The sequence below is a fragment of the Phaenicophaeus curvirostris genome, chromosome 8, assembly GCF_032191515.1.
Source record: "Phaenicophaeus curvirostris isolate KB17595 chromosome 8, BPBGC_Pcur_1.0, whole genome shotgun sequence".
NCBI classification, from domain to species: Eukaryota; Metazoa; Chordata; class Aves; order Cuculiformes; family Cuculidae; genus Phaenicophaeus; species Phaenicophaeus curvirostris.
The window spans coordinates 33609970-33636348 of record NC_091399.1 but is presented as its reverse complement, the minus strand read 5'-3'; the positions used below and the strand labels follow the sequence as shown (position 1 = coordinate 33636348).

The 26379-nt window shown below is 44.5% G+C and overlaps 4 protein-coding genes across 5 annotated transcripts; 2 read left to right on the top strand and 2 right to left on the bottom strand.

Annotated features, from left to right (window-relative positions):
* Positions 1-2293: 2293 nt before the first annotated feature.
* On the bottom strand, positions 2294-9454 carry LRRC42 (leucine rich repeat containing 42). Its single transcript, XM_069863149.1, has 8 exons — positions 9379-9454; positions 7494-7981; positions 5289-5420; positions 4106-4224; positions 3614-3702; positions 3416-3529; positions 3180-3264; positions 2294-2779 (listed from the first exon to the last, which is right to left on the bottom strand). Exons 2-8 carry the CDS (start codon positions 7964-7966, stop codon positions 2523-2525), a joined length of 1269 nt encoding a protein of 422 aa, XP_069719250.1. The 5' UTR covers positions 7967-7981; positions 9379-9454; the 3' UTR covers positions 2294-2522.
* A 53-nt stretch (positions 9455-9507) lies between these two features.
* Positions 9508-13915, top strand: IFT25 (intraflagellar transport 25). Its single transcript, XM_069863147.1, has 5 exons — positions 9508-9677; positions 11039-11145; positions 11793-11861; positions 12273-12316; positions 12811-13915. Exons 1-5 carry the CDS (start codon positions 9580-9582, stop codon positions 12916-12918), a joined length of 426 nt encoding a protein of 141 aa, XP_069719248.1. The 5' UTR covers positions 9508-9579; the 3' UTR covers positions 12919-13915.
* Positions 13916-13975: 60 nt separating this feature from the next.
* DIO1 (iodothyronine deiodinase 1) lies at positions 13976-17634 on the bottom strand. Of its 2 annotated transcripts, none has more exons than XR_011337919.1 (4): positions 17227-17634; positions 15965-16104; positions 14590-14789; positions 13976-14107 (listed from the first exon to the last, which is right to left on the bottom strand). XR_011337919.1 is itself a non-coding variant. In XM_069863146.1 (4 exons), exons 1-4 carry the CDS (start codon positions 17555-17557, stop codon positions 14042-14044), a joined length of 741 nt encoding a protein of 246 aa, XP_069719247.1. In that variant the 5' UTR covers positions 17558-17631; the 3' UTR covers positions 13976-14041. The 2 variants fall into 2 exon arrangements, 1 of the variants encoding a protein (XP_069719247.1); XM_069863146.1 differs by having other exon boundaries at positions 15961-16104; positions 17227-17631.
* Positions 17635-19123: 1489 nt separating this feature from the next.
* Positions 19124-25818, top strand: YIPF1 (Yip1 domain family member 1). Its single transcript, XM_069863145.1, has 9 exons — positions 19124-19240; positions 19916-20079; positions 20787-20867; positions 20979-21066; positions 21195-21311; positions 22259-22425; positions 23080-23262; positions 24478-24572; positions 25550-25818. Exons 1-8 carry the CDS (start codon positions 19210-19212, stop codon positions 24565-24567), a joined length of 921 nt encoding a protein of 306 aa, XP_069719246.1. The 5' UTR covers positions 19124-19209; the 3' UTR covers positions 24568-24572; positions 25550-25818.
* Positions 25819-26379: the final 561 nt, after the last annotated feature.

Sequence of the window (26379 nt, the reverse complement as noted above, 5' to 3'; positions counted from 1 at the left end):
GTCTTAGCTGGATAAGGACAATGGATCTGGGGTTTGGGAACTCTTACTTTCTGGTGAGATGTGACAAAGAAGGCAAATGCCTGGCTTGAGGCAGGAAAGATTCTTGTGCCAATTCTCTCCTTCAGCAGGAGCATGAGGAAACCAGGGAGGTTTTTCCCAGGGAGGTGGTTGAGTCACCTTCCCTGGAGGTGTTTAAAGGACAGGTGGATGAGGTGCTGAGGAACATGGTTTAGTGGTTGATGGGAATGGTTGGACTCGATGATCCTGTGGGTCTTTTCCAACCTAGTGATTCCATGATTCTGTGAAACAGAGGCAGGCTTTAGGGTGCATAGAGGACATCCCTACCTGGAAAGATGGAACGAAACGCACTCCCTTCTCCTAAGAAGCTTTGTAATTGAGCTGAGCCACAAAGAAATGGGGTCAGAAATGTGATCTCTGCATCTGAGATAGCCAGTAAAGGAGTCAGAGGAGCTGACACACTGGTATTTGCAGGGCAGAGCCCCAGGGTTGCTCTCCAGCTGATGTCCCTATAACAGTTTCCAGTGAGCCTTCCTGGGAAGCCAAAGCTGTGATTGATGGCCCCAGGTTATGACAGAGGAACCAGCGACTCATCGTGCTCTGAATTTATACCTGTGAAGAGACTAGCCAAGAGAGACAAGAGAAGCAGCAGTCCACGGACAGTGAGACTCAGAAACCAGCCTGGAAACAGCCAGAGACACAGCAGGCAGTTTAAGCAGATGCTTGGCTGAGCATATCTATTTCAGGGTGAGTCTCCCTATGATTTTCTTACTTACTGCCTTCTTCCTGGTCAGCAGAGGCTGCATGCTTTACAGAGAGCAATAAACAAAGATTAGTGGGTTGAAGACATGGTGGTGAGTGTGTCTAAGTCGTCCTAGGATAGAATTTACACAGTCGTGTGTTTAAAAGAGAAAGTCAGCAAGAAACCTAAGAAAAAGAATAACTCCATCAGGGATGGAGAGTGTCAGAAATGCAGTGCTCTAAAACACCTCTTTTGAAGGAGGGAAGCTGTACCATATTATTTTACCAACAAGCCTGTGACCTGGGCAGACCGTTCATGTCAAATCACAATGTGTCTATTTTCCGGCTCAAGGCATCAGCTCCCAGCTGTTTTACCAATGTGAAATGGAGTATACGATTCCCTGAGCCGTGCACGTCTCCATGGTCAGACTAACACATCTCCACAGTGGAAGGGCTAGCAAAAGCAATCTGTGGTGGCTGTTGAACCAGAAGCCAGCTGCGGGAGGATTATACTTGAGCGCCAGTCATCTTCCTCCCAATCGAGATGCTGTTTTGCTAAGTCATTATTTGTGCCATCATTTGTCTCAGCAGAGGGCTGATGTAGTCATCAGTGGAAGCTATTAATAGCCTCAAGTTTCTGGGAAAAAAATGTAGGGCTTGAATGCAAGTATGCTTGTTTTGTTTGTCCAGTCCTTTTTTGAGGAAAATTCAGCAATAAAAGAGCAAAGAGAGAAAGCTCTTTATGCATTTTGGAAGTGAAGCTCCTTTTCTTGGCCACATCATGATTTCCAAGGATGTGTTGTTTTTCTTGTTGCTGAATTATGATAAACAATAGCGTAAAAGGAAGATATACTCTAAATAAGTACTTATAGACCTAAGAGCACAATGTTGGTTGCAGTGCCCACCTCATGAGCACCTGATAGTCTTTATAGAAACACTCAGGGCAGGAATTCAATGACAAACACACTAGGAGCATTGCAGCTGTACTGCTAGCTTTGCACAGACCAAACCAGAATGAGTATCTAGGCCTTTCACAGCAAATATATGTAATTCAGAGAATGCTTCCCTGAATGTTTTCAGATGGGGGAGTACAGTCAGTATGTTGCAGGTATGCACAAACACCAATAATGGGTTTTAAACCAGAAAATTCTCTGAAATTTGCTTATAAGGGAGAATATATTAAAATTGTACATTCTAATTTCTACAGTAACCCGGTTTCAGCTTTCATTTCCTGGGCTAAAATGGGAGAGGGGACTTCTGTTCTGCTTTGGATTTCTGTGTAACTGTTCCTGAGGGGTTAATGTCTCTCTGCCTCCCTCCACTGAGACCCGTACTTATCCTCCCAGCTTCCTCCCTTTGTCGGTCTCCATCAGCACAGCCAGGTGCTTCCAGGCTGATGCTTATGTTCTACCAGCACTATTCATGTTCCAGGGCACTCAACAAGCAGGTTCTTTTCAGGTGAGCTGCAGCTATTCAGAGGAGGTAGGAAGGGACCAACTATTTTTGTGAATGACATCTATGTCAGAAGAATTAGTTACGGATGACAGCAAAAACTTTATTTGAAAAAATTGTTATGTATTGAAAATATACAGTAGTAACATCAACCTTCTTGACTCTGTTCCTCCTCAGGCACAGGTTAACCCTTGAGCGCATCACAGCAACCAGATTGAACAACACCGGTCTCCTTTGTTAGTCCCTCCCAACGTGTCCAAATTATTTCATCAGCAAGAAAACAACAAACAAAAGACCCACTTCTTTCTGACTCAGTAGGTGTTTAACAAGTCCCAGTCCTCCACAGTGAGGCACAGATGCTTCTGTTTGGAAGTCCTTTCTCTGTCTTGTTCAGCCAAGGCTCTTTTTCTATTGTTCTTTAATTCGTGGCTGCCTGCAACCTCCTTTTTCAAAGGTGAATGGCAATTTTGAACCTTTTCCTTATAAAACTGCAAGTTTCCAGATGCTTTTGTTTCTGGCTCCACCATCTTGCATTTGACTACCTCCTCTATTCTGTGTGCCTTGCCATCTACAGGAAAAAGAAAATGAAGTTTAGATTTTTGGGAAACACAGAATTATCCTGTAAAATGCATGTTTGCATTGCAGATTGTTTTGGCTAAACCAGCCCAGAATACTGGCTGCTATGCTGAAATGTGCATAGGAAAAAATAACATTTCTATTTTAGGCTTAGAATTTTAAGGAGAAAACTGTTATTATCCATTGCCCTAAGCGTGCTGCCGTGGTGTACTTTAAGAGTTACCCAGCAGCCCAACAAATGAAAAGACTCAAACATGCTGTGATGCAGCTACACAAATGGCTGAAATTGCACACCTGAGATGCTATTTGTACTAAAATTAAAGTATGAAAATATTCCTTGTAGAAAAGAAAAGAAAACAAATAAACTACGTGGTCTCTATGCAGTTACATACAGAAACGCAGAGCTGCTGTTCTGGATCTCAAGTCGTCTTGTGGCTTGATGGCCTCCATAACTGCCTGCTCCCACTGCAAAACTGTCTGAAATAACAGTTGAAGGAGTTAAGATGTTTCTTGTAAAATTTACAGAAATAGCTTTGGAAATAACTCTATCCCTTGTTCTTTCTTAGTCAGTGATTTATTGTCCATAAGGACAATTTCTAAAGAGCAGAACAGACTTAAAACCCCTTACCTGTTCTGCCCATCCCTCTGTTTTGCAGTTACTATGGTCAAATTCTTTCAGAGGCACTTTTGAGTGAACCAGGCCTATCCGTGTTTGGATCCGCTTAATGACAGCATTAACGTCCTAGTGAAAAGGGAAATAAAGTAGTTAAAGGGGAAGAACATTTGATTACACTTGTCCAGTAAACTTGGACAGATGCTCTTTTACCTTGAGACCTGTCCCAGAAATGTCCAAGCAATTCAATTTCTTGAAAGAAAGAAGGTATCCAATTCCAACATCTGTGATTTTAGGGTTACCTGTAGGGTCAAGTGAAGTTAACCAAGTTGCAAGACATGGAGAAAGATGATCAGAATACCAAGAAATGATTTGTTCCAAAAGCTACTAATGGAACAAGAGGATTTGGGCTTTTTTTTTTTTTTGTAGTATGCTTCCATTTTGAGTCAAAACCGACTTTTTTCCCCTAATGCCCAAAATACAACTATTACAATACCAATTCTCAAACTATTAAAAATATTTATGTAAGCAGCAAGTGGCTGAGACTTCAGGTATGACCTGTGCTTTTTGGAAAGTTATTGGTGAAATTTGGGGATGAGTACTTGGCTCACAGGAATCAACAAATTAATTATATTCCTGCAGTATTAAGGAGAATAAATTCTTTATCAGAAGGTTCCTTCTAATATTAAACCACAAAGTACTTACAAGACAAGTCTAACACCAAAAGATTCTCAAGACCCTTTTTCAGTACTCGTACTGGTGCTGTCATTCTGCGAAGACCTGCATCTGATAACAAGTTGTCTTTCAGGAGAAGCCGTTTTACGCTAGGAGGAGAGATACAGATCATTATTTCAGAAAGGTTTGCTAGATGTCCTAAAACTGCGTCAGAAGGCCCTGGTGTACTTGTGCCAACCCTTCAATCTCCTTTGTTAGCGTTAGTAAAAAGTAGCAAGAAAGATGCCTGGCTTTGTGGGACTAACAAATATTTTTATATTGCCTCTGCTAGCTGAACAGAAACACTCACTTGACCAGCTCTCCCCAGAGCTCCAGTGACAAACCAATCCTACAGGACAGGCATTTGCTGACATAGACAATAAGGTTCTTTATATACTGAAGTTCTTCAAAACAAGGCTGCCAATCTCAAATCCAAACACAACTCAAAATAAAAGAAAAATGTTTGGCAAAAAGGGAGAGGACAGGTTTGGTCAGAGATAGGGCAATGATTTTAAATAAGCAATGACGTACTGCGACATAGAGGAACTCAGGGAAAAACATAATGCTAAAACATTCTCCAGAGCACTTCAAGAAAAAACCTTGATGCTAAATGCAGAAAAATCTTACAGTAACACAATATCCTCTAATTAGCAGTCATCCTGCCTATTGATTTCGAAAATTTTCTACCTTTCAATCTTTAGTATTACACAAAATTACTCTATTTATAATTTTGAAATGTTATTTAACTAAATATTCAACCTACTGCTTGCAGAAACTTTCAGCTTGGTACACTGGGGTTTGGTTAAAAATTTGGCCAATAAAGTTGCGTAAAAAAAGGAAATAAAAATGTAAAACTGTGCCGAATGGTTAAGAGGCAATTTTTATACTGGCCCATAGAAATTATAAAAAGTTGATTTAAAAACATGAGACAGTAAATTACCTCACACATCTGTAAGATCTTTTATGATTCAGTATATCCTTTGGATCATGTGTGTTGTGTACAGCAAATTCTGTATTTTGATTACCTGAAGAATGGGGCTTATAAACAACCAAAATCTTCAAACTTACACATTGCTGCCTGTGAAAGTCCTGTCAAGTCACAGCCTCACTCTTTCAACTGCTCAGTAATAGGAAAAGAAATGTCATTTTTAGCTGTGTGTCAAGAAATTGGTACCTAGACAGAGCCTCCTTGGTGAGATGTTCCAGCAGTTCATGTTCATCTCCAAGTTTACAACAGGAGAGATCCAAACACGTCAGCTCCCGGAAAGATTTAATTTCTTCTAGCTTTTCAGAGATAACCAGGTATCTGCAAAGAGGGGAGGGAAAAAAAAAACCTCTAGGTGCTCAGACACGTAAGGCAACACGTACATCCTCAAGTGTCACAGCACGATGCAGGGTTTTTTTTAAGTACCTGTGTGAAAACTGACAGAAATTAGCGAGTTGTCCTAACTGTCTACACACAACACATCTGAGTTCCCAGTCTTCTGCTTGAACAATTGTCATGGTTTTGCTTTGATTCAAAATATTGGACTAACAATTAAGACTTCAACTTGCAAACATCGCAATTACAGACTTCTTTACAGATTATTGTTGTATTATTTGAGAATAATGCAAAACACATTACAGTTTACCATCAATCAAGGAAGTGTGTGGACAAACCCACCTTCATCCAGGTTTAAACTCTACTTCAAATGTATCAGGTTAGCTTGTCAAATGGCAACATTTTACTTTTTATATATGTAAATAAAACACTTAACTAGAGACAAAAATCCTACAGGACACCTGCAGGACTCCAACTAGAGCTGTGACTACACCCAAGGCAGTAGTTACTCAGTGAGTTATTTTTCAGCTGTGTTTGTTCCCTGACCTCATGCAAATATTCGTGCTGGAACTACTCCGTAGGAGGTTTAGAAATGGGAACAAACCACAAATGAATGGCATGCATGAATGTGCAGTAATAAGCACGTAGCAGTTACTACCTCACCCATCTCCCCTGCATTTACTTATTGTCCCCATGGTGAGAAAAGCCCCGAATTCACTGATCTCTCCTGTATTTACATTATATTCCTCATGGCAAGATAAACACCAAGATCAGTGTCTTCGCTGCTGAAATAAAGGGCACTTACTAATTTGATCCCTCACAGAACATCTCTTTGGCCATAAAGAGAAAATAAAGGAGATTAATATCCTCCCGCTGCAAGTATACTTATCAAACTATCCACCGAAGTCCTCCGCCGTGCAATTTAGCTGTGCGGAAGGCAGCATGTGTAGTCAGAGCATAAGCCAACTCCTGAGAGATCCTACTAGCTCAGGGGAAGTGTGAAGAGTGGGCTCTTTTAGAAATAAGATTCATCAGAAAATGCCTTAATATCTTACTTCCTGGATCTCAAAGACTTGATACTTATATCTCAGATTTCTGTAACGGCAAAAGATACCAGAGATAACTTCATTTCTGAATTAATCCCATAAAAAGTATCTGTACTAGAGATAAAAAGGCAGTAGGTTTAAAGGATAAAACAAAGGATAATGGACCTCTGCTCAGTCCTACTGTGCTCAAAACACCCTTGGCACTTCAGATGATTACGCTTGTACTTTGATTTTAAACTGGATAAACCATCCCTTTCTCAAATGTACAGATGGAAGATAGACTGGCTACATTACTGGCAAAGACTTCAGTAGGAGCAAGGCTTTAAAAACATAACCCGGTTTAAGGCCTGGTAAGAGTCTTTTAATGAAAGGCAACATGGATATCAATAAGATGGAAAAACTGGTGCTGGGTTCTAATCATAACCTCATTAAAGCACATTCAATATGGGGATGGGAACCACAATAAACTGAAGTAAAACCTGCCTGACTTCAAAGCCTGTAACTTACCTACAAGACTGGATCTTCTTCTGAGCCCCCAAAATGAAACAGGACATCAAGCTTATAGTAAATAAACCCAGTTTGCAAGGGCATTATAACTTATCTGTAAAGTTAGCTAAAGCTTTATAAATCATCCCATGAAATACTTGAGAAGGCATTAAGCGTGCAGATTGATATGGAAGTGCTGATCATTACTGTTAAATAACAGTTATAGGTTTAATCCTTCACATAAAATCCCCTGTCAGTTCACATGGATGTAGTCTGTTACCTGTATTACGATTTGTACCTCAGAATGAAAACAGTAGCTGCACTTGTAGGAAAGGAATGGGACAAAAGGAAGAGAGTGGAAGAGAGAAGTAAGGTTTGGGTCATTTCATCAAAATTAGGTGGTGTCATAAGCCCAAGAAATTACTTTTTTAAAAATTATTTTTGAGAGAAATCATTTTAGAGAAACTTTAAGTGTCCTAGCAAAAAGAACTAGTAGATGACAATATCTTTTACTGAACATGCTTACCTGTTCCGCAAGCACAATGAACATAGCACCAAATTGCCATACGCTTCAGTGAACTTCTGTAAAGCTCTCAATCCTGTTACTGGTTCTGTGAACTTTTGTCTTGCTTCTGCAGCTGAAAAGAGCTTTTCAGCGATCTGCTCTGGGAAACCAATCAATGAGTCAATGTGATCAACATTGTCAGAAATGTAACCCAGCACTAGGCTGAAGAGAGACTTAGCCGAGTACCGGAGGTTCCCCTCCTTAGTGTACGTGAAGATGAAATGATCAGTCCTCTGCCTCCTTGCCCTATCGTCCTCCCTGTTCATACAAAGCTCCACTGAAAATCCTCTGGGAAAGAGCCTAAAAGGTCTTGTTTTGGGGGTGACATTCTGTATGCCGCCTGCACCCTGATTTACCACGTGCAGCTTCCCATTTTCACGCACGTATATTGGCCCGGTATCCAAATGGCTTCCTGAGTGGAGACAGTACGACATTCCCCTCGTCCCGCTCTGCAAAAACAAACCATAGACAGGTAACGAATAGCGACAGACATTGGCAAACTCTACCCAAGGAAGACCCCAAAGCCTGGCAGCTCTCGTCAACGTCTCAAGCATGCAAGGTGACATAACCCTGCAGCACAAGGAAGGCCAGGCTGCGTGGAACAAGGCTGCCTGCCATCAAACCGCAAGCACCAGCCGGCAGGAGATGAGGCCAGGGTGGGCTGGCAGAGAGCTGGAGAGCCTGGGCTCTGGCAGGGCCCCAGTGGCCCGGGGCTGGACAGGCACAGGAGCGGGTCTGGGGGCTGTGCGGGAAGCAGCCCCCACAGCTCGATGTGGCTCTGCCGCAGGCAGGAGCGAGGAGGAGGAGGGCAAATGGCTGCAGGGGAGCCGGCTGCGGCATCTCCCTCCCTGAGAGGGTGGGCAAGCCCTTGGAGCCCCTTCCCCAGCCTAGCCCAGCGCCTCTGGGCTGTGATCCGGGCAGAGGGCAGGAGGGCACAAACCCTGCAGTGGGGGAGAGGGAAGGCAGAGGCCTGGGAACAGAGGGGATGGGGTCCTGCCTTTAATGGGGAGGGAGTGCAAACCCTGCCACGGTTAGGGGAGAGGGCAGAGGAGGGATGGGGTCTTGGGAACAGAGGGACCGGAAACTGCTGTGCTGCGGGGAGGGAGGGGATGGGGTCCCTGAAATGGGGAAAGAGGGGCTGAGGGGGGGAGGGAGGGGAGAGGGGGAGAGAGGAAAAGGGGAGAAGGGGAGAGAGAGAGGGGGAGAGAGAGAGGGGGAGAGAGAGAGGGGGAGAGAGGGGGAGAGAGGGGGAGAGAGGGGGAGAGAGGGGGAGAGAGGGGGAGAGAGGAAAAGGGGAGGGGGGAGAGAGGAAAAGGGGAGGGGGGAGAGAGGAAAAGGGGAGGGGGGAGAGAGGAAAAGGGGAGAGGGGGAGAGAAGAAAAGGGGAGAGGGGGAGAGAGAGAGGAGGAGAGAGGGGGAGAGAGAGAGGAGGACAGAGGGGGAGGGAGAGAGGAGGACAGAGGGGGAGAGAGGGGGAGAGAGGGGGAGAGAGGAAAAGGGGAGAGAGGGAGAGAGGAAAAGGGGAGGGGGGAGAGAGGAAAAGGGGAGGGGGAGAGAGGAAAAGGGGAGGGGGGAGAGAGGAAAAGGGGAGGGGGGAGAGAGGAAAAGGGGAGGGGGGAGGGAGGAAAAGGGGAGGGGGGGAGAGAGGAAAAGGGGAGGGGGGGAGAGAGGAAAAGGGGAGGGGGAAGAAGGGGAAAGGAGACTGAGAAGGAGAATGAAGGGGGAGGAAAAGAAGGAGAAAAATGAGGGGAGAAAAAGGGGGTGAGGAAAGAGGGAGAGGAGAAGGGGGTGCCCCCCGTGTCGGCTGGGGCCGCGGGCAGGGAGGCGAGGGTCCCGCTCCCCCCTACCTGCCCCGGGCGGGGCCGCCCCGTCAGCCGGTCCCGGCTCCGCGTCCCCAACTCCCCCCGCAGCGCCCGCGGGCGGAGCAGGGACCGGGGCGGGACCGGGGCGGCGCGGGGCTTGCCGGGACCGGGGCGGGAGGGGCGCGCGCTCCGCGTTCGGCACCGGCTCCCCCGCCGCGGGGGCTGCCGCCGTTGCTCCGGCCGGCGATGAGGGGTTCGGACTGGTGCCGGGGCTCGGCGGGGGCCGCCGTACTGCTGGCCACCTCCGGCGACGAGCGGCACCCCGCGGGCAGCGTGACCGACGGGTGAGCGCCGGCTGTGCCCGGGGAACGGGCCGGGGCTGTGCGGGAGCGGCTCTGCCCGGGTGGCCAAGGAGCCCAGTGGCGTCTTGGCGTGACCAGCAGGTCCAGGGAGGTTATTCTCCCTCTGTACTCGGCACTGGTGAGACCGCTCCTCCAATCCTGTGTTCAGTTCTGGGCCCCTCACCACAAGAAGGATGTTGAGGCTCTGGAGCGAGTCCAGAGAAGAGCAACAAAGCTGGTGAGGGAGCTGGAGAACAGGCCTTATGAGGAGCGGCTGAGAGAGCTGGGGGTGTTTAGCCTGGAGAAGAGGAGGCTGAGGGGAGACCTCATTGCTCTCTACAACTACCTGAAAGGAGGTTGTGGAGAGGAGGGTGCTGGCCTCTTCTCCCAAGTGACAGGGGACAGGACAAGAGGGAATGGCCTCAAGCTCCGCCAGGGGAGGTTCAAGCTGGACATCAGGAAAAAGTATTTCACATAAAGGGTCATTGGGCACTGGCAGAGGCTTCCCAGGGAGGTGGTTGAGTCACTTTCCCTGGAGGTGTTTAAGGCACGGGTGGATGAGGTGCTGAGGGGCATGGTTTAGTGACTGATGGGAATGGTTGGACTCAGTGATCCGGTGGGTCTTTTCCAACCTAGTGATTCTGTGATTCTTGGCTGCCCTGGGGAGTGGTGGAGGCCCTGTCTCCAGAGGGGTTTAAAAGACAGATGGATGTCGTGCTCGGAGACGTGGTCCTAGTGGTGGATTTGGAGCAACCTATAAGTGGGGATCTTAGAGTGACCTTCCAGTAGCTGAAGGGACTACAAGAAAGCTGGGGAGGGACTGTTCACAAAGGCCTGTAGCAATAGGACTAGAGGCAGTGGGTATAAATTGTAGAGGGGAAGATTTAGACTAGATATAAGAATTTCCTCCCCACGAGAGTGGTGAGGCACTGGCACAGGTTGCCCAGGGAAGCTGTGGCTGCCCCATCCCTGGAGGGGTTCAAGGCCAGGTTGGTTGGGCCTTGGGCAGCCTGATCTACTTACTAAGAGGTGTCCTTTCCCATGACAGGGGGGCTGGAACTGAATGATCTTTGTTCTATGATTCTATGACTTTTCAGAGCTGGAAAGATGGTTGGACTTGATGATCTTGGATGTCTTTTCCAACCTCAATGATGATCATTGAACTCTTTCTGGACCCCCCATCTTTGTGGTGCTGCTCAGCCACAGAGGCTGAGCGTTGCAGTAACTAATGCCTCCACGGAGCTCCTACCCTTGTCATACAGGAGTTTGCTTAAAATACCCCAAATAAAAAATGGCTTTGCAGCTTTTTCTTTTCTTTTTGTGATAAATGTACAGGTGGGGGTTTTGTCCTTTTCTCTCCACAGGAGTTCGGAAACATTTTGGACAACGACAGGGATGTTCCCACAGGAATTCATTGTTGGTTTTCCCAAATGCATAAAAATCAGCAAAGTCACAATCCAGTGTTATTTGGGTAAGGCTTAATGTGTTGCAGCAGGCAGTAGGTACTGTATTAACATGTGTGCCTGTGCCTGGCAGTAAATTCTCTCCATAGTGTCATACTCTGTAAGTAGCCATTTTTAACAGGTTCATAAAGATTTAACTTAACAATCATCCCTCACAACTAACAGTTTTCATAAATAAATCAGAAAAAGGTGGAAAAGCTACCCCTCCTGCACTTGTTCTTGTAACACCTTGTATTGAGCTTATAATTAACTGTTCTGTTACACAGTGATAGACAGGACTGCAATACTTACTCTCTTTATGATTTATTTTTAATATTGATATTTACGATTTTGTAGGACAGAACTCTTTTAGTCTCCTTGCCTAAACAATGTCAAGGAAAATGTGAGTTCCAAAACAGAAAGAACTGTTACAAGGTCAGAGCATGGAGATGGGAGCTTGGCCATTAGCAAAGGCTATGCAAAAAGACATGAAAACTTGTCATTGTTTGTCTGGCCTGGAGCATGGGGATGGTTATTGTATTGCAGTCCTGCCCCCTAAGTTAGAGAAAGAATGAAATAGTTAATGCTTTTAAAGTTAAAAGGGATGGAATAACTATAATTATCAATAAATAATCAGAATTTGTGTTGATATATTGAATGTATATATATATTTTAGTGCGAACCTTAAGGATTGAAAGAAGTGTATCAAAAGACCCAGTAGAGTTTGAACAGTGTGTTGAAAAAGGTAAGATTCTCAATCCGAAGCAGCAGGGATTTTGTGGGAATGATGTTGATCTTTTTCAGTGAGTTGTTCTAATCCCGTGTCTATTTCTTGAGTAGTCAAGAGTGGCTTAATGTTTATTTTATTAGACGTTAACGTAATAGTCACATTTAAATGAAGCTTGTGGACACTGCTGGTCTCTGTAGCCATTTGGAGATGTAAAATGCCATACAAAGGCTTGTGCACTTGCTTTTATATTCCAAAAAGTAAAAACATACTTACTTAGCATAACAGAGTGCCACTTCCTGCATTGTTGGGTTGGTTTGGTTTTGTTTGTTCTTTTTTAAATGCCTCTTGGGTGACATTTTATGAAATGGTGTAATAAGTGGGATGCTTAGTTATTCTTCATTATTTTCTTTTAAACATGTTTCCTAGATTTGCAACACACAGAAGGACAAGTTCAAATGGAGGAATTTCCAGTGAGTATTTACAGTGTACGTCAGTAGTGCTGCATGATCTGGGATGTCTCGGCTAACTGGGGAGAAAGACTGAAAACCCAAAATATGTACTTATTTTCAGTTATTGCTAAGTTGATGTTAGATACAGGAATTTGTAGATCATGGTATGAAATTTCACTTCTCGACTGCTCCTTTGTAGATTAGAATATGAAATTGCACCTGGCTACTACTCCTGACTATGTGAAAGAGCTCTTTCCAGAAGTGTAGCAACCTTTCCTCCTTCAATTGTTGCCTTTAAGGCTGCAGTATTCGAGAGGGATAGGACTTCTTTGAATTGCTGCCATCTAAAGAAACTCTGAAGCTGGCTAGATGTATTGAAAGAGCTTGATTTATGTGTAATTCAAAACCAGACACAGGAGTATCTAGATCCTTCTATCTAATGAACTTCTGCAAATGTTGTTTGATAATTATGTTATTACAGAGAATGCAATAACATTGGGTTTTTCCTTCTACAGCTTCCTGATCTCCAAGCCACTTACTTGCGCTTCATCATCAAATCTGCCTTTGACCACTTTGTGTCAGTGCACCGGGTGACAGCAGAGGGCACAGCAGAAAACACTTAAATCCGGCTTAAATTTGTACCTCTTTTTTTTAATATATATATATAAAGAAGTTATCTTTTGATACCTGTAGTACATAGAATATTTATTATTAAAACCTTGTATTAAAGTGGGTTTTGAAGGTATGGCTGTAGGATGTATTCCACACCAGTTTAATGCATGTAATGTGGTACTCTTGTCAATTGTAGTACCAGCTGTTACCCTAGAACGCTTGAACATAAATGAGTCCATTTAAATTAGTATGTTTATGCCAGGCTTTCTTAATATATGAATTAAAACTGAATTTCCTATAAATATTTCCCTTGCACTTCGAGTTAAATAGCAAAAAAGTGTGAAATACTTGAAATGGGAGGTATAACTTCCTACTGTCAAACAAGTCCTTCAGAAGTTCTTAAATTGGTAACTTTCTTGTCAGCTCAGACTGTTCAGGATTAATAGTATGAATACAGAAGTCTGCTAATGCTTAGAAATGACTGGGAGGGAAGAGGGAGGGACATAATCGGAAGCCATATGAAGTGCTCTGATAGATTTTTTAATAATTGCCATCAATCCGTTGTTTCTGTAAATATTTTCTACAATCAGGTCACAGCCGTCCGTGCTTTATGCCATGACTGTCATAACAAATATTAATAGAAACAAATGTTGATAGTGATTGTCTTTCTTGGAAGCCTTCCAAAGTCAGTGAAAGGGTACGCTTAGGAAAATGGTAGATATACAAGAGAATCTCAATAATGTGAAATCAGTTGTTTTGCATGCCAGTTGACTTTTGCGAACGTCACCTCCCCTGAAGTTTTTACATCTGTAGGGAATATCGTGCAGTAAATGTTCGTGTCCAGTCCAAACAGCTCAAGGGACTCAGCTACCGTTCATGACTGCATGTTGTATAAGCATAGGAAGAGACTATAGTGCAGTAGTTACGGTTGTAGTGATGAGCCTGGAAAACCTCCACACACACAAGTAATAAATATTTCAGGTGCTCTTTAGAGGCACATGCACCATCCTTCTTGTCCCTCGTTATTTTTAAATTCCTTTTTTTCCTCTTCTTATAGTTATGTCTATGAAAACTTATTTATTGAGCATTTTTATCCTGATGGTCTTTACTCTGAAGTCCCCTTCTCTTCCTTTTCTATTTCAGTTTTTCCAGGATGGCACGTATTTCCTGGGGGTGATAATTCCAAGGCCCCGCTCCACCCTGCAAAGGCAATAACATTATATTGTGACGCTCCAATACACAAAGCCAGGGTCCTTTAGAGCACAGCAGCTGCCCCAGGACTGTGGGCAGGTGTGCTTGGGCTTCCTTTTTTTGGCAGCCATCAACTCGGGGAACGTGTATGCACAGGTTACACCCTGGGGTAACTGGGGTGGGGCCAACGTCTGGATCCTGGAGCTGGGAAGTGTTCCTGGATCTCACAGCTTAGATGTACCTGTTTCCTAATGAGCCAAAAGATAAATATTTGAGCAAGACTGAGCTATACATCAAATATGTACATTGTAAAGGCCCTAACTGGTTTTGCTGCAAGTCCTTTTCTCTCCACAGTTACAGTGAATTGTGAAAATTTTAGCTCTGAAATGCAATGATATTCTGACTGTTAAATGTAAACCGTTTGCAAATTATTTTGAAATATTAAAACCCCAATATAATGTGCTTATTATTATCATCAGTATTTTTTTTACCTTGTAGATGATCCTCCCTCTTTGCAGTAGGTACAGTCGTTCTGGCAATGCAGCATATTTTGAACTGCTCAGGTTTTCCATAGTGTCTAAAACCACTGGGCATAAGGGATTATTTTTCTGAAGAAATTGTGCTGCAGCTTTTCGATCTTCAAGGCTTCTGTGATTTTTAATAACAATATTGTTTTTAAAAGCCCATCCATCTAGAGCAAACAAGAAAGGGATTTAGCAAGGAACATTTTTAAAGAGGTTTTGAGGGTGGGGGTGTGCTCTGTGTCATATCCTAAAGCCATGTTAAAAGAATACTGCAATTGACTCCTAACACCAAAACTGGCCATGAAATGAAAGCCCCCTCAGAACATGACAGCACTACAACTTTTCAAATTAATAGTCCCAAGATCTACATTTTCCTTTTAATTTGGACAAACTGCATTTCCCCCTTGTCCTGGACTCAGAAATATTTCATGTAGTTCAGCTGAAATTTTAAATCAGCCCTAGGAAGAGACCAGGTGGGGGAAGTATATCCTACCTGGGTAAGGTTTGTCAAAATTATAGGCACAGAAGAGGGGATTTTAAAATGCTAAGTAGTACCATTGGCTATCATTTAGCATAGTCTCAACAATAGAACTGTTACTTCTGCTTGATTCTACTCATTAAGCCTAAAAACCAGAATTTCTTATCTGTGAGAAGTGAAACGTTTCGGGCAGGGCATGCACACGTTTGCACTAGTCCTTTCCTAGTACAGTAGGAACCAGTAAAAGGGTTTGATGACTGAGTTAGTATTTGTTTCACAGCTACTGGAAGTGATGCATTTTTAGAAAACTTGAAAACTGTAAATGTTAGGTTTTAGAAAACCACTTTAACCCTGGGACAAAATCGGTGCCAATGTGTTACTTGGAGGCCAGTGTAGACAGAAGAGTGTGTATAGCGTATATATAGCTGCATTTTCCAAATTGGAGTCTGCATCCTGTTCTTGAGATGTGTAAAAATGAGTTGTTTTTTAAAGAAAACATGTAACATGCTGGCATTGTACATTTCATCTTTGTTCTATGAAATGCTTCTGTTTTTCCTTCTGAAAGGAGCTATGCTAACACCAAGAGGAAGTTTTGTAAAGATGCAACCATGTGCTTCACTTCACAGAGATGAGTGTCTGCAGCCAGAGTACCTCGGTGTAAAGTCAGATGTGTGAGTGAAATCTTTGGAGAATCAGGGACCTAAATTAGTGCATAGATACGGTGTTGCTGCTTTTAATTTGAGGGAGACTTCCTTCCTGTTTGCAGCTCCCTCATTTGCTAACATACTTTTCTTCCTAAAGCTAATGAATGATATGTGTCTGATGTTTTGCTAGGTATGACTGTGATATTTGTACTGTACCTACTGCATGAGCTTCTTCAATGTAGATGACAAGGAAATCTGCTATTGAGCCAAAGTCTTTGATGAGCTTGTTGAACTCATCAAATTTTAACATAAACGAAGGTCAGGTGCAACTTCCAAAATTCAGGATTAAAGGTCGGTTATCTGAAAAAAAAAAATAAAAAGGATAGACATACCAGCACAGAGTCCTAATGCCTTTTAATGAACCTAGTGACTGTGTCCTGCTTTTTTTTCAGAGGTGTCAGTTCAAGCTGAGCTGAGTGGAAGCTGCAGACTTTTCAGTCATGCATCACAGATTTTTGTGGTTTCCATGTATCCTGTAATTCCCTGTTCAAACAGAACTCTGGTTATATATTACTTAACTAATCTTACACAAGTCACTGGAAACGTATCTATGCAGTTGCTTACAAATTAACATGATACATGCCCACAGGTGTTGGCAGCTGTTTGCCAGGCCTCAGTTTAAGAGAACTTCCAGGATTCCTAAGCACCTCTTTTAGTCTGTGATTGTGCTAAATTATCTGAAATTTGTTCAAGAGCTTCAAAAACTGCTGACATAGATCCACATCATAAAGAATCTAATGCAAAGGGTATCTCCCTGTAGATATTGTGTATCTCCTTTCCAAACGCATCCTGTTTTCTACACAAATATACATAACAAATAAGAAAAGGGGAGTTAGAGAAGGATGTAATTCCTCCCATGGGGATAGAGACTGCAGCTTAATGATTAATTCTACCTTCTGCAGAGATCTCCGTGGGAGGCAGCGGACAAAGTACAAAGCAGCTACTTTTTCTTCTGTTTTATTTCCAGCCACTTTGAATCTGGAAAAAAATACCCTGTGCTTTCTACTCTCTCAGCTGGTTAAGGGTGCTGGCGTAGGGCTTCCTGTCTGTACCAGGGAATGACAGCCACCACTCATGAATCACTGCACACTGTTCCGATTCTGGGTCTTCTCTCCCTAAATAAATTATTATCTTGGCTTTCAGTGAACAGGTATTTCCAGGCAGAGCCAGCTTTTGCCAGAGCTTGCTGGCATGAAAGGGATATTGTAGCCAGGATGATAAAAACAGCCTGTTTTTTTAAATCAAGAGGCAGACAGCTGGCATGAATGTGCTGCACCTTTCCCATCAAATGGATGCAGTTAGTCTGGCCATCTTTGTCATGCGCTCTTATGCCAGCTGCCTGTCCCTATTCCCTCAGCAGTCCCTATTCTCCTCATTTCTCATCTTAGCACACCAAGTCCATCTACAGCCTGATCTACTGACCTTGCATGAAATCAAAGAGGTGACGAACTTCCCCACTGCAAGTCACCACCGGTGTGTTGGGAGCAGGACATCCCTCGTGGGCTTCATCCTCCAGCCTCTTCCACTTCACCTTCAGCACAAAGAGCAAATACTTGAAGCTAAAAAAAGTTGGACCCCAGTTGTCATAGCTGAACTTTGGATTCTTATTCATTCTGCTTTTTTCACCAAGTTTCAGGATATATCTTTTCATGGCGTTAGGGAACAGTATCATCAGAGTTTTGCCAATAACAACAGATGCAGTAACATGCAGGAAAATAAAGACTTTTTGTAGGAAAACCCTGATGCTGAACATGGTGGTGGAGGTGGTCTGACTCCTTTGAACAGGAACACTGTGTGATGGCAGGGGCAAAGGTAGAGGGGGAGGAAAAATGTTCACGTGTTTGACTACATTTCTGCCTTGCCTTGCATGCTGTCACCTCTCCGTGGACTTTGGTGTCTGCATAAGCAAGGAGCCTGCCTGTCAGCTGCACTGTCTCCATCTACACCAAAGGCATGAGGTACAGTGACGGACAGATTTCTAGTGGTGACTGCATAGATATGAGGCTTATTTGCAAATACATTGTGTATTTTACTAATGAAAGGAGCTGAATGAGGATGTTCGTGGAACCACAAACTAAAAGTACAACTAACGTTAGCAGTACCGCTCTATTTCTCTCTCGTGAGACCCCACCTGGAGTATTGTGTCCAGTTCTGGAATCCTCAACATAAGAAGGATAAGGAGCTGTTGTAACAGGTCAAGAGAAGGGCTACAAAGATGATCAGAGGGCTGGAGCACCTCCTGCAGGGGGATGGGCTGAGGGAGTTGGGTTTGTTCAGCCTGGAGAAGAGAAGGCTCTGAGGGCATCTTATAGTGAATTTCCAGTACCTGAAGGGGCTTCAAGAAAGCTGGGGAGGGACTGTTCGCAAAGGCTGGTAGATATAGGACTAGGGGTAATGGGTATAAACTGGAAAGGGGCAGATTTAGACTAGACCTAAGGAAGAATTTCTTCACTGTGAGGGCGATGAGGCACTGGCCCAGGTTGCCCAGGGAAGCTGTGGCTGCCCCATCCCTGGAGGGGCTCAAGGCCTGGTTGGATGGGCCTTGGGCAACCTGGGCTGGTGGGAGGTGTCCCTGCCCATGGCAGGAGGGGTGGAACTAGATCTTTAAGGACTCTAACAACCCAAACTATTCTGTGATTCTGCCTGAGGGGCTTCTCCTGCCAGCAGTTGGCATTTAGGCCCTGCACGCGCCAGACTCCGAGCGGGCATCCATTTGCACAGGACCATTGATGCCATCCCTTGGGGCCTGGAACTGAGGCAGCCATTAGTGTTCTGCATGTGTTATGTGAACACCGTCCTGTGCCTGCAGCTCTGCCTCCTCCCGCGCCCCGCTGCACATTGCCCTTTGCCACTCTGGGGCTGGAAGCATCCCCTCAAAATACACATACTCCAGTATTTGTAATAGATAAAAATATAAATTATAAAATATACCGCTATAAGAGAATATACAACCATGCGGCTACGTGTGTGACCCGTGTGTGTATACGTGTACGTGTCCCCCGCCCGCCGCCCCGCCCCCGGAGCTCGTTGCAGGGGGCGGAGGCGGGAGCGCGGCGCGGCCTCTGATTGGCCGCCTCGGGTACCGCCGAGCCGGAGGGGCGGGGATAGGGGCGTGGCTTGGCTGCTGATTGGCTGCGGCCGCCAAAGAGGAAGCGCGGTCCGGCCTCTGATTGGCCGGCACTGTGCCCGTCGCGCCGTAGGGGCGGGACCAAGCGTAGCGGCGGGGCCGCCGATTGGCTGCGGTCTCGGGCCGGTGAAGGGGCGGAGGCGGAAGCGGAAGCGCGGCGCGGGCTCTGATTGGGCGGCTCGGTGCCGGGGGCGCCGGGGGCGGTCGGGCTGCGGGTCCCGGGGCGAGCGGAGCCGCTTGTCTTTCGCGGGAGTCGAGGCCTAGGGCCCCTGGGCCCAATGGCGGCTGTGGACGACCTCAAGTTCCAAGGTAAAGGCGAGAGCTGCGGCCCCGCTGATGGAGCCGGAGAACCCTTGGAGTTTGGAAGCGTTTCTGAGCTCTGCTTTGGGTTCCTCCGAATAAAAGCGGCGCTGACGCTTCGCCAGCGGTGCCAGAGATATCCCAGTTTCCTGAGAGAAGATTTTGTTGTCGGCCGGCTGGAAAGCGTCACCCGCCGTGGCTGAAATCCCGTGTGAGGGGAAGCTGGAGCTGAGAGCGGGCAGAGTGCTCTATAGTTTGGAATGAACTGTAGTTCTGGGCTTGCTTAAACATATTTATTGATAAATACATTCAGCTCTGAAAAAAACTTGCTTTTTAGAGCAATTTCTTACCTATTTCTTGTCGGAGAGGGAGCTCCGCTGCCTCTCCGACAAGAAATAGGTAAGAAATTGCTGATTCTTCGACTCATGGCAGGAAGGAGAGGCAGGCAGCAATGGGATGAGCTTATCACCCAGGCAGGTTAGCAGGAAAGAAACCCTCACACCTTGTTAACCAAGCAAATGATCAGCTTGATTCATGTTAGTTTTGGAAACAGATTATGCTTGACGTGCCGAAACTATTGATGTATCCTGTCTTGGGCTGTGGGGGGGGAGCTTTTGAGCCACAAAACTGAAAAAAATGTTGGTAGTTTGATAATTGCCTCTACTGTAATGTACTTACTTGCAGAATTTGACGATGCAGCTAATCTGCTTGCAGCAAATCCTGATGCTACCACAATAAGCATCGATGAGCCAGTTGAAATCCCGAAGAATCAGCACAACCGTCGGCAAGAGACAGGGAGAGAAGAGGATGATGAATTACTGGGGACTGATGACTCCGATAAAACAGAGGTAATGCTCTTGCATGACCGTGTTTCCATCGATACATATACAAATGTTGCTGACAGTGCCGAGACGTTTCTGGAGGAGATCAGGGATCCATGCTGGGTGACTTAAAACTCTGCTTTTTCACTGTCAGATGTTACTTTCCTGATAGCAGAGCTGGCAGGAGCAAATGTGCATTTGCTCTTCAGCTGTTGTGGTTTGCAGCAGAAACTGAACAGAAACGGTGATATAAGCTTAGCAAATATGCCAGGAGATAAGTGCTGCAGCAGCTGAAACCCCAACACTGTGTTTGTTTCTGTCACTTCTTCTGTGGGGCTGGTGACTCTGGCAGGAGAACAGGGAACTTTGAAATGGCCAGGGCTGGTCTGAAGGCTCAGGTAATGCAGCCATCGCCAATGGAGTGGGAACTTGTGATGCTGATGAAGGCATGTGTTATAAATGATGCAGTGGAAGGTAATATCTGGCTGCTCTTTAGATCCACTGAGCTCTTTAGATTCACTGAGCCACTGTTCTGCTTGCAGGGATGTAAGAGTAGCTGCTGCTTACAAATATTAGAAGGGGAAAGGGAAACTGTTAAATAATTAAATAGTAAGTGCCACCCTGTTAAGTTTTTCTATTTAAGTACGGTAATAATTTAACCACTGTATAAATTGCCTAGTAATACAGAAATTGTGTGCTTGTCATGTTTTTCATGTTGCCTTACCCCCATACAGCTGCTTGCAGGACAGAAGAAAAGCGCCCCATTCTGGACATTTGAGTACTACCAGACATTCTTCGATGTGGACACTTACCAGGTTAGTACTCCGCTCCAGGGCAGAATTATTGTCTGAGCTATGCTTTATCCAGATACCGAGCTTTTTTTCCATTTTGCATCTTCAGTCAGACAAATCTATATGTTTTCATAGGTCCTGGACAGAATCAAAGGTTCGGTGTTCCCAGTACCAGGGAAGAACTTCGTGAGGCTGTATATCCGCAGCAATCCTGACCTTTACGGTAGGTGCAAGGTCTGAGAAATTTTCTTCTGTGCTAAATGTTTTGAGGGGGAATTCCCTTTTATTTGCTAACTCTGAAAAACAAGAGGGCAGAGCAGTTGTTATTGAACTTGTTTGCTTCCTTTTAAGGTCCCTTTTGGATATGTGCCACACTCGTCTTTACCATTGCTGTTAGTGGCAATCTCTCGAATTTCTTTATCCATCTGGGCAAGCCCACGTACCGCTACGTGCCCGAGTTCAGAAAAGGTTTGTAAGTAGTCATTACAGTCCTGAGTTTGTGGGTTCATTTGTCATTGTTTTTACTGTGTTCTAATGAAGTGATATAAAAAGAGGTCACAGCTTTGATTTAGCAGTCTTTTTATTGACTGCTTTATTTAAATTTTTAGAGATGTGAAACAAGTCCTGAAGTGGGCTATAACTGGTAGAAATGTACTCCCCAGAGCAAAAAGTAGCTACAGAGTTTTAGTAGAGCAGGCAGGAGTAATTAGAGCAGTTATTTTTCTAGCTCAGTTGTACAGAGAGGGAAAGCCCAGCATTGTGGTGCTTTTGTAGGTGCCTTTCTGGATCCATGGCCTCCCAGGAGCCTGCAGGCCTCGGACAGAAAATGCCTGAATTAGTTTATTCAGTTTATTCTGGGAGACACCAAAATAAGCAAAAGATGCTTATCTGCTCCAAAGAACCGAGTGAGGAGTCACTTGTCTATACCTGTCCTTGTACTTTGAAGGAGACTGGTGCTCCGGCAGAGGAAGGTGGCTTCTGTACTTGGAAGAGCACTGCTATTTGGGAGCCCTGTCACTTGAATAATTTCAGATTTGTGTTCTCTTTCAGTTTTTTTAGCATGTGTGCATTCTAGTCTCACTTTTCAGTAGCTGTTAGTAGCCAAATTTCTACTTATTAACTAAGTTTTTCTTTCCTCTGTGACTCTTCCTTTCACACTGAAACCAACAGCATTTTGTACACAGGTGTAATAAAGAAATTGAAAATATCAAGAGAATACTTTCTGGACTCTTTACCTTTAAACTAACTTGAATTACTGGCAAAGTAGTGGGCATAAACTGAGAACTTTGCATTTACATTATATTTGGAAATTAACTTCAAAAGTTAGTTTTCTAGTTTTTGGTATAAGTGCTCCTATGTGTTTGATTCTGGCTGGTAGTCTAAGTAAAATGTGAAACCTCTTGTTGTATTTCCAGTGTCCATAGCAGCAACAACGATTTATGCATATGCTTGGCTTGTTCCCCTTGCTCTCTGGGGATTCCTGATGTGGAGGAACAGTAAAGTTATGAACATTGTGTCCTACTCTTTCCTGGAGATAGTGTGTGTATATGGCTACTCCCTCTTTGTTTACATTCCCACAGCGGTACGTATGGCCTAAAGAGTGCACCTCTATCCCATGCCCTACAAAAAGGGCCTGATTTAGAAAATTTGCTATTTATTATGATATTGTTCATATTGGTCAAAATCTGGGGGACTAGCAAATCATTCACTCCTCTTGCTTGGCTATAATCAAGCTTTTTGCTTAAGCTCATCTAACATAAAGGTGTCTTGTGGGTCCTGGAAAAGACCAGGATGGGTCATTTCCCCCGAGGCAGGAAATCCAAGCCAAGGTGCTGCTGGTGAGCCTTGCAGGCTGCCCAAGGCGGCTACAGGAATCATGTTGTGTGTGTCTCCATGTTACAGACATTGGTGTGCGGGGTGGCAGTGCTGATGGGCAGGCTAAGAGGACAAGTTCCCCTAGCAGGGACCGTCCTTGGCCACTCTGGCAAGGGGCAGGCCTTGGAGGGAGCGCTGTGGCTCAGGGGGGACAGTCTCATAGTGTCTGGGAGTAAAGCTCATCACCGCTGTTGCTGTTATTCTTTCCTCAAATAACAGATACGGATAATATCAGATAAGATGTGAGTTAATTTGTGCACAAATTGACTGGAAGTGATGAAATGTCACAGAACAATGTGTTAAATAAACGAATCCCTGTTTTACAGAGTCTTGTTAACAATAATTTTACTCCCTTTTATAGATTTTGTGGATCATACCGCAAAAAATTGTGCGCTGGGTCCTGATGGTGTTCTCCCTGTGTCTTTCGGGGTCTGTTTTGGTGATGACCTTTTGGCCTGCTGTCCGAGATGACAACAGGAGGATTGCATTGGCAACTGTGGTGACCATTGTTCTGCTTCATGCTCTGCTGGCTGTTGGCTGCTTGGTATGACGCTGCCTTTCCTTTTCTCTAATCTGTTATGTCCTGGGACCTGCAACACATTATGGTGCAGGGAAGGAGCAGTTGGCTGGTTGCTGGAAAGTCTTTTTTAATAAAGAAAGAAACAGAATTTCTGAAAAATCTCCAAAGTAAAAGTTTTGATTATTTCAAACACAGCAAGAATTGACGCCAGTCTGACTTTGACAGTGCCAGTAACAAAATCAATAATGAGCATGTCTTTAGCAGAAAATCACTCACGGATTAGTCTTAAATTTATCTGGATTTATCATAGTAACGGCAAAGTGTTAATCTTTGTTGAACCCATTTGCAGCTTATTCCGATGATACTATGTTTAGTTAGTCCTTTAAATTGACTAACTGTTCAATATGTAGCCTGTGCTTACGAGTTTTATGTGTGAAAACAAAACCTGTTAGAACTTAGTAAAATATCAGTGTTATGAAAACAGAAGATCCTAGTGCTACTGAAATACGTACTGCTGAGAACTTCAGTTATTTTTCTCTGTTGCGGTAGGTGGAATGATTTCATAGAATCATAGAATCATTAGATTGGAAAAGACCTTTGAGATCATCAACTCTAACTGTACCTGTCTGCTACTAAATCATATCCCCAAGCTCTTCATCGACCTGCCTTTTGAATACCTCCAGGGATGGTGACTCAAACCACCTCCCTAGGCAGCTGTTCCACTGCTTGATAACCCTTTATGTGAAGAAATTTTTCCTAATGTCCAATCAAAACTTCCCATGATGCAGCTTAAGGCCAGGCTTCAGTTCCGTCCCTGCCCTGCCAGCTTCCAGAGTAGATAGATGTGGTTCCCCGTAGCTCAGCGTGCAGGGAGGCAAAGGCAAAACATCATTCTTGTGTTAGTGGGAGAGTTCCATATTATTTCAGTGGGGCTACTGTCATTGGAGACTGCCTGGAGCTTCATCAGTTAAAACAGTCAAATTTCCACAGTCCAGTCCTTTCAAGTACATGTCTCTTCAAAGGCTTAGCTGTTATCTGTTTATATTTACAAGTACAGGTTAGAACGCCGTTTTAGTTGACTATTTCCAATCTAATAAAAACAGACAAGGTTCTAATCTGCCATTTCAATGCTATGTTTGTACCTTGTGAACAGTGAGTGTAGAAAGAAAGAGCTGGGATGAGGCACAACTGTTTGTTTCTCTCTAAACAGTTTTTTTTCTCTCCTTTGTAATTTTGTAGGCATACTTTTTTGATGCCCCTGAACTGGATTTTCCTGCACCTGTCATCCCTACTTACAATGGAACAACAGGAATAACAAAGAGTCATTAAGTATGGTAAGAATCCAATCTAAACGTTCTTCTGTAATCATCACATCTTGAAACTTTGCCTCATTACTATGGTTGACAGACAAATATTGCCTAACGGCCTCTATATATTAATACCATTTATTAACTTTTCTTCCAGTGTAAGTTTTAAGTATAGCCATAAAAATGTAAAAGACTCTGAGGAACAAAGACGTCTTTTTTCTTTTCTTTGAGGTTTGTTCTTGGCAAACAAACACATTTAAGTAATCTACTCAGTCCCACAGGACATTTTAAAGATTCTTTTTTTCCCCTCAATTCCTTACACAAGCCCAAAAGCGTTTGTTATGATTTGTACTCCACAAGTAAAACTTCAGCAATAAATGATTATACTCCTATTTTCCTTTCCATTTAATGTTAAAAGTAAATTGGATTTTTTTTTCCCTTGATGTTTTTGATGTGTTTAAATGCAGCAGCTCTGTGTACAGGGACGTCAGTGTGCTCCCTGCGCAGGGCTGACTCAGAGCTGAGCCGTCTGTACAAACTGCATTCCTTGTGGGGGATAGTTTGTGGATTTACTTCCTGGTAGCTGGGAGGGCTGCCAAGCAGCAGATGACATTTGAATTCTGTTGGAGAAATGAGACGTGGAGTAGGTCCAGGAAAAGGCTAATAGACATGTAGAGGCCTGGCCTCGGGGAATACACCAGCCGCAAGTATGTGGAGATTGGAGTGTTTACTGAGTAGAAGCTATATTCAATTGAAAAAAAAAAAGCCTAGTAAAAATGATCGTAAAAAAATACCAGCTGTGACATAATCTAATAATGTAGATCAATTTTGAAAGGTTTCCTCCTGTCCTCCTGCAAAAAAATCAGTTTCTCATCCCAGGTTCCTACTGCAATTCAATATGATGGTAATGAATTTTAGTATTTAGATATAAATATGTGCCCTATTACGTCCTCTGGTGTCCGTGAGGAGCTGTAATATTCATTAGCGTTATTTGTCTCTTTCAGGTTAAAATGCCCGTTTCTCCGTGTGTACAGTAATTTTATTTTAGATTTTTTTTTTCACTGAAGAACATGGAAAATGCAAGAACAGAGGATGCTTTTTGTAAAAGGACAGCGATGTCCCATGGATTTACGGACATCTCTGTGCTCACTGCAGACCGACCGGTTTCACAAGGAGAATGACGTATGGATCTTAGCCCTGTACAGTGGTCTTTTATGAATATGTCTGCACTCCTGATGCTACTATGCCTCTGAATAAAGTGTTTTGACAGTGATTTCTGATTTCATTCATGACCCACTGCTCCTGCTCTGCAGCTGGATAGAGAGGGCTGGGTCAGGGCTTGGACGGAGGTAGGATTTTTGCTGTTGAACTGCTGTGAGGACCACTGAGCACAGGAAAGCTGGGGAGGGACTATTTACAAGGGACTTAGAGGACAGAGGGGAATGTTTTTAAATGGGAAAGAGGTAAGATTTAGACTAGACATCAGGAAGAAATTTTTCCCCATGAGGGCGGTGAGGCCCTGGCAGAGGCTGCCCGGGGAAGCTGTGGCTGCCCCATCCCTGGTTCAAGGACAGGTTGGATGAGGCCTTGGGCAAGCTGGGCTGTGGGAGGTGTCCCTGCCCGTGGCGGGGGGTTGGAACTGGATGGGCTTTAAGGCCCTTCTGACCCAGTCCGTCCTATTCCGCAGCTGCCGGCCTCCCCTTCGCCCCGCACCCCGTTTCCCTCGGGCCGGCACCACCTCGCCCGGAGCCGCCATGACGGCGGTACCGCGCGGGGCATGCCGGGACTTGTAGTCCTGGTGTGACGGGGCGGGGCAAGCGCCGCTGCGCGCCTC

Coding starts and splice junctions, on each gene's coding strand:
- LRRC42 (XM_069863149.1), bottom strand. CDS start 7,966: ATGTCGTACTGTCTCCACTCAGGAAGCCATTTGGATACCGGGCCAATA. Junction 3,703..4,105: donor TTTGGTGTTAGACTTGTCTT/GTAAGTACTTTG, acceptor TTGACCCTACAG/GTAACCCTAAAATCACAGAT. Junction 2,780..3,179: donor AACAGCAGCTCTGCGTTTCT/GTATGTAACTGC, acceptor TTTTTCCTGTAG/ATGGCAAGGCACACAGAATA.
- IFT25 (XM_069863147.1), top strand. CDS start 9,580: ATGAGGGGTTCGGACTGGTGCCGGGGCTCGGCGGGGGCCGCCGTACTG. Junction 9,678..11,038: donor GCGGGCAGCGTGACCGACGG/GTGAGCGCCGGC, acceptor TTCTCTCCACAG/GAGTTCGGAAACATTTTGGA. Junction 11,146..11,792: donor CACAATCCAGTGTTATTTGG/GTAAGGCTTAAT, acceptor TATATATTTTAG/TGCGAACCTTAAGGATTGAA.
- YIPF1 (XM_069863145.1), top strand. CDS start 19,210: ATGGCGGCTGTGGACGACCTCAAGTTCCAAG. Junction 21,312..22,258: donor CGTGCCCGAGTTCAGAAAAG/GTTTGTAAGTAG, acceptor TTGTATTTCCAG/TGTCCATAGCAGCAACAACG. Junction 22,426..23,079: donor TTGTTTACATTCCCACAGCG/GTACGTATGGCC, acceptor TCCCTTTTATAG/ATTTTGTGGATCATACCGCA.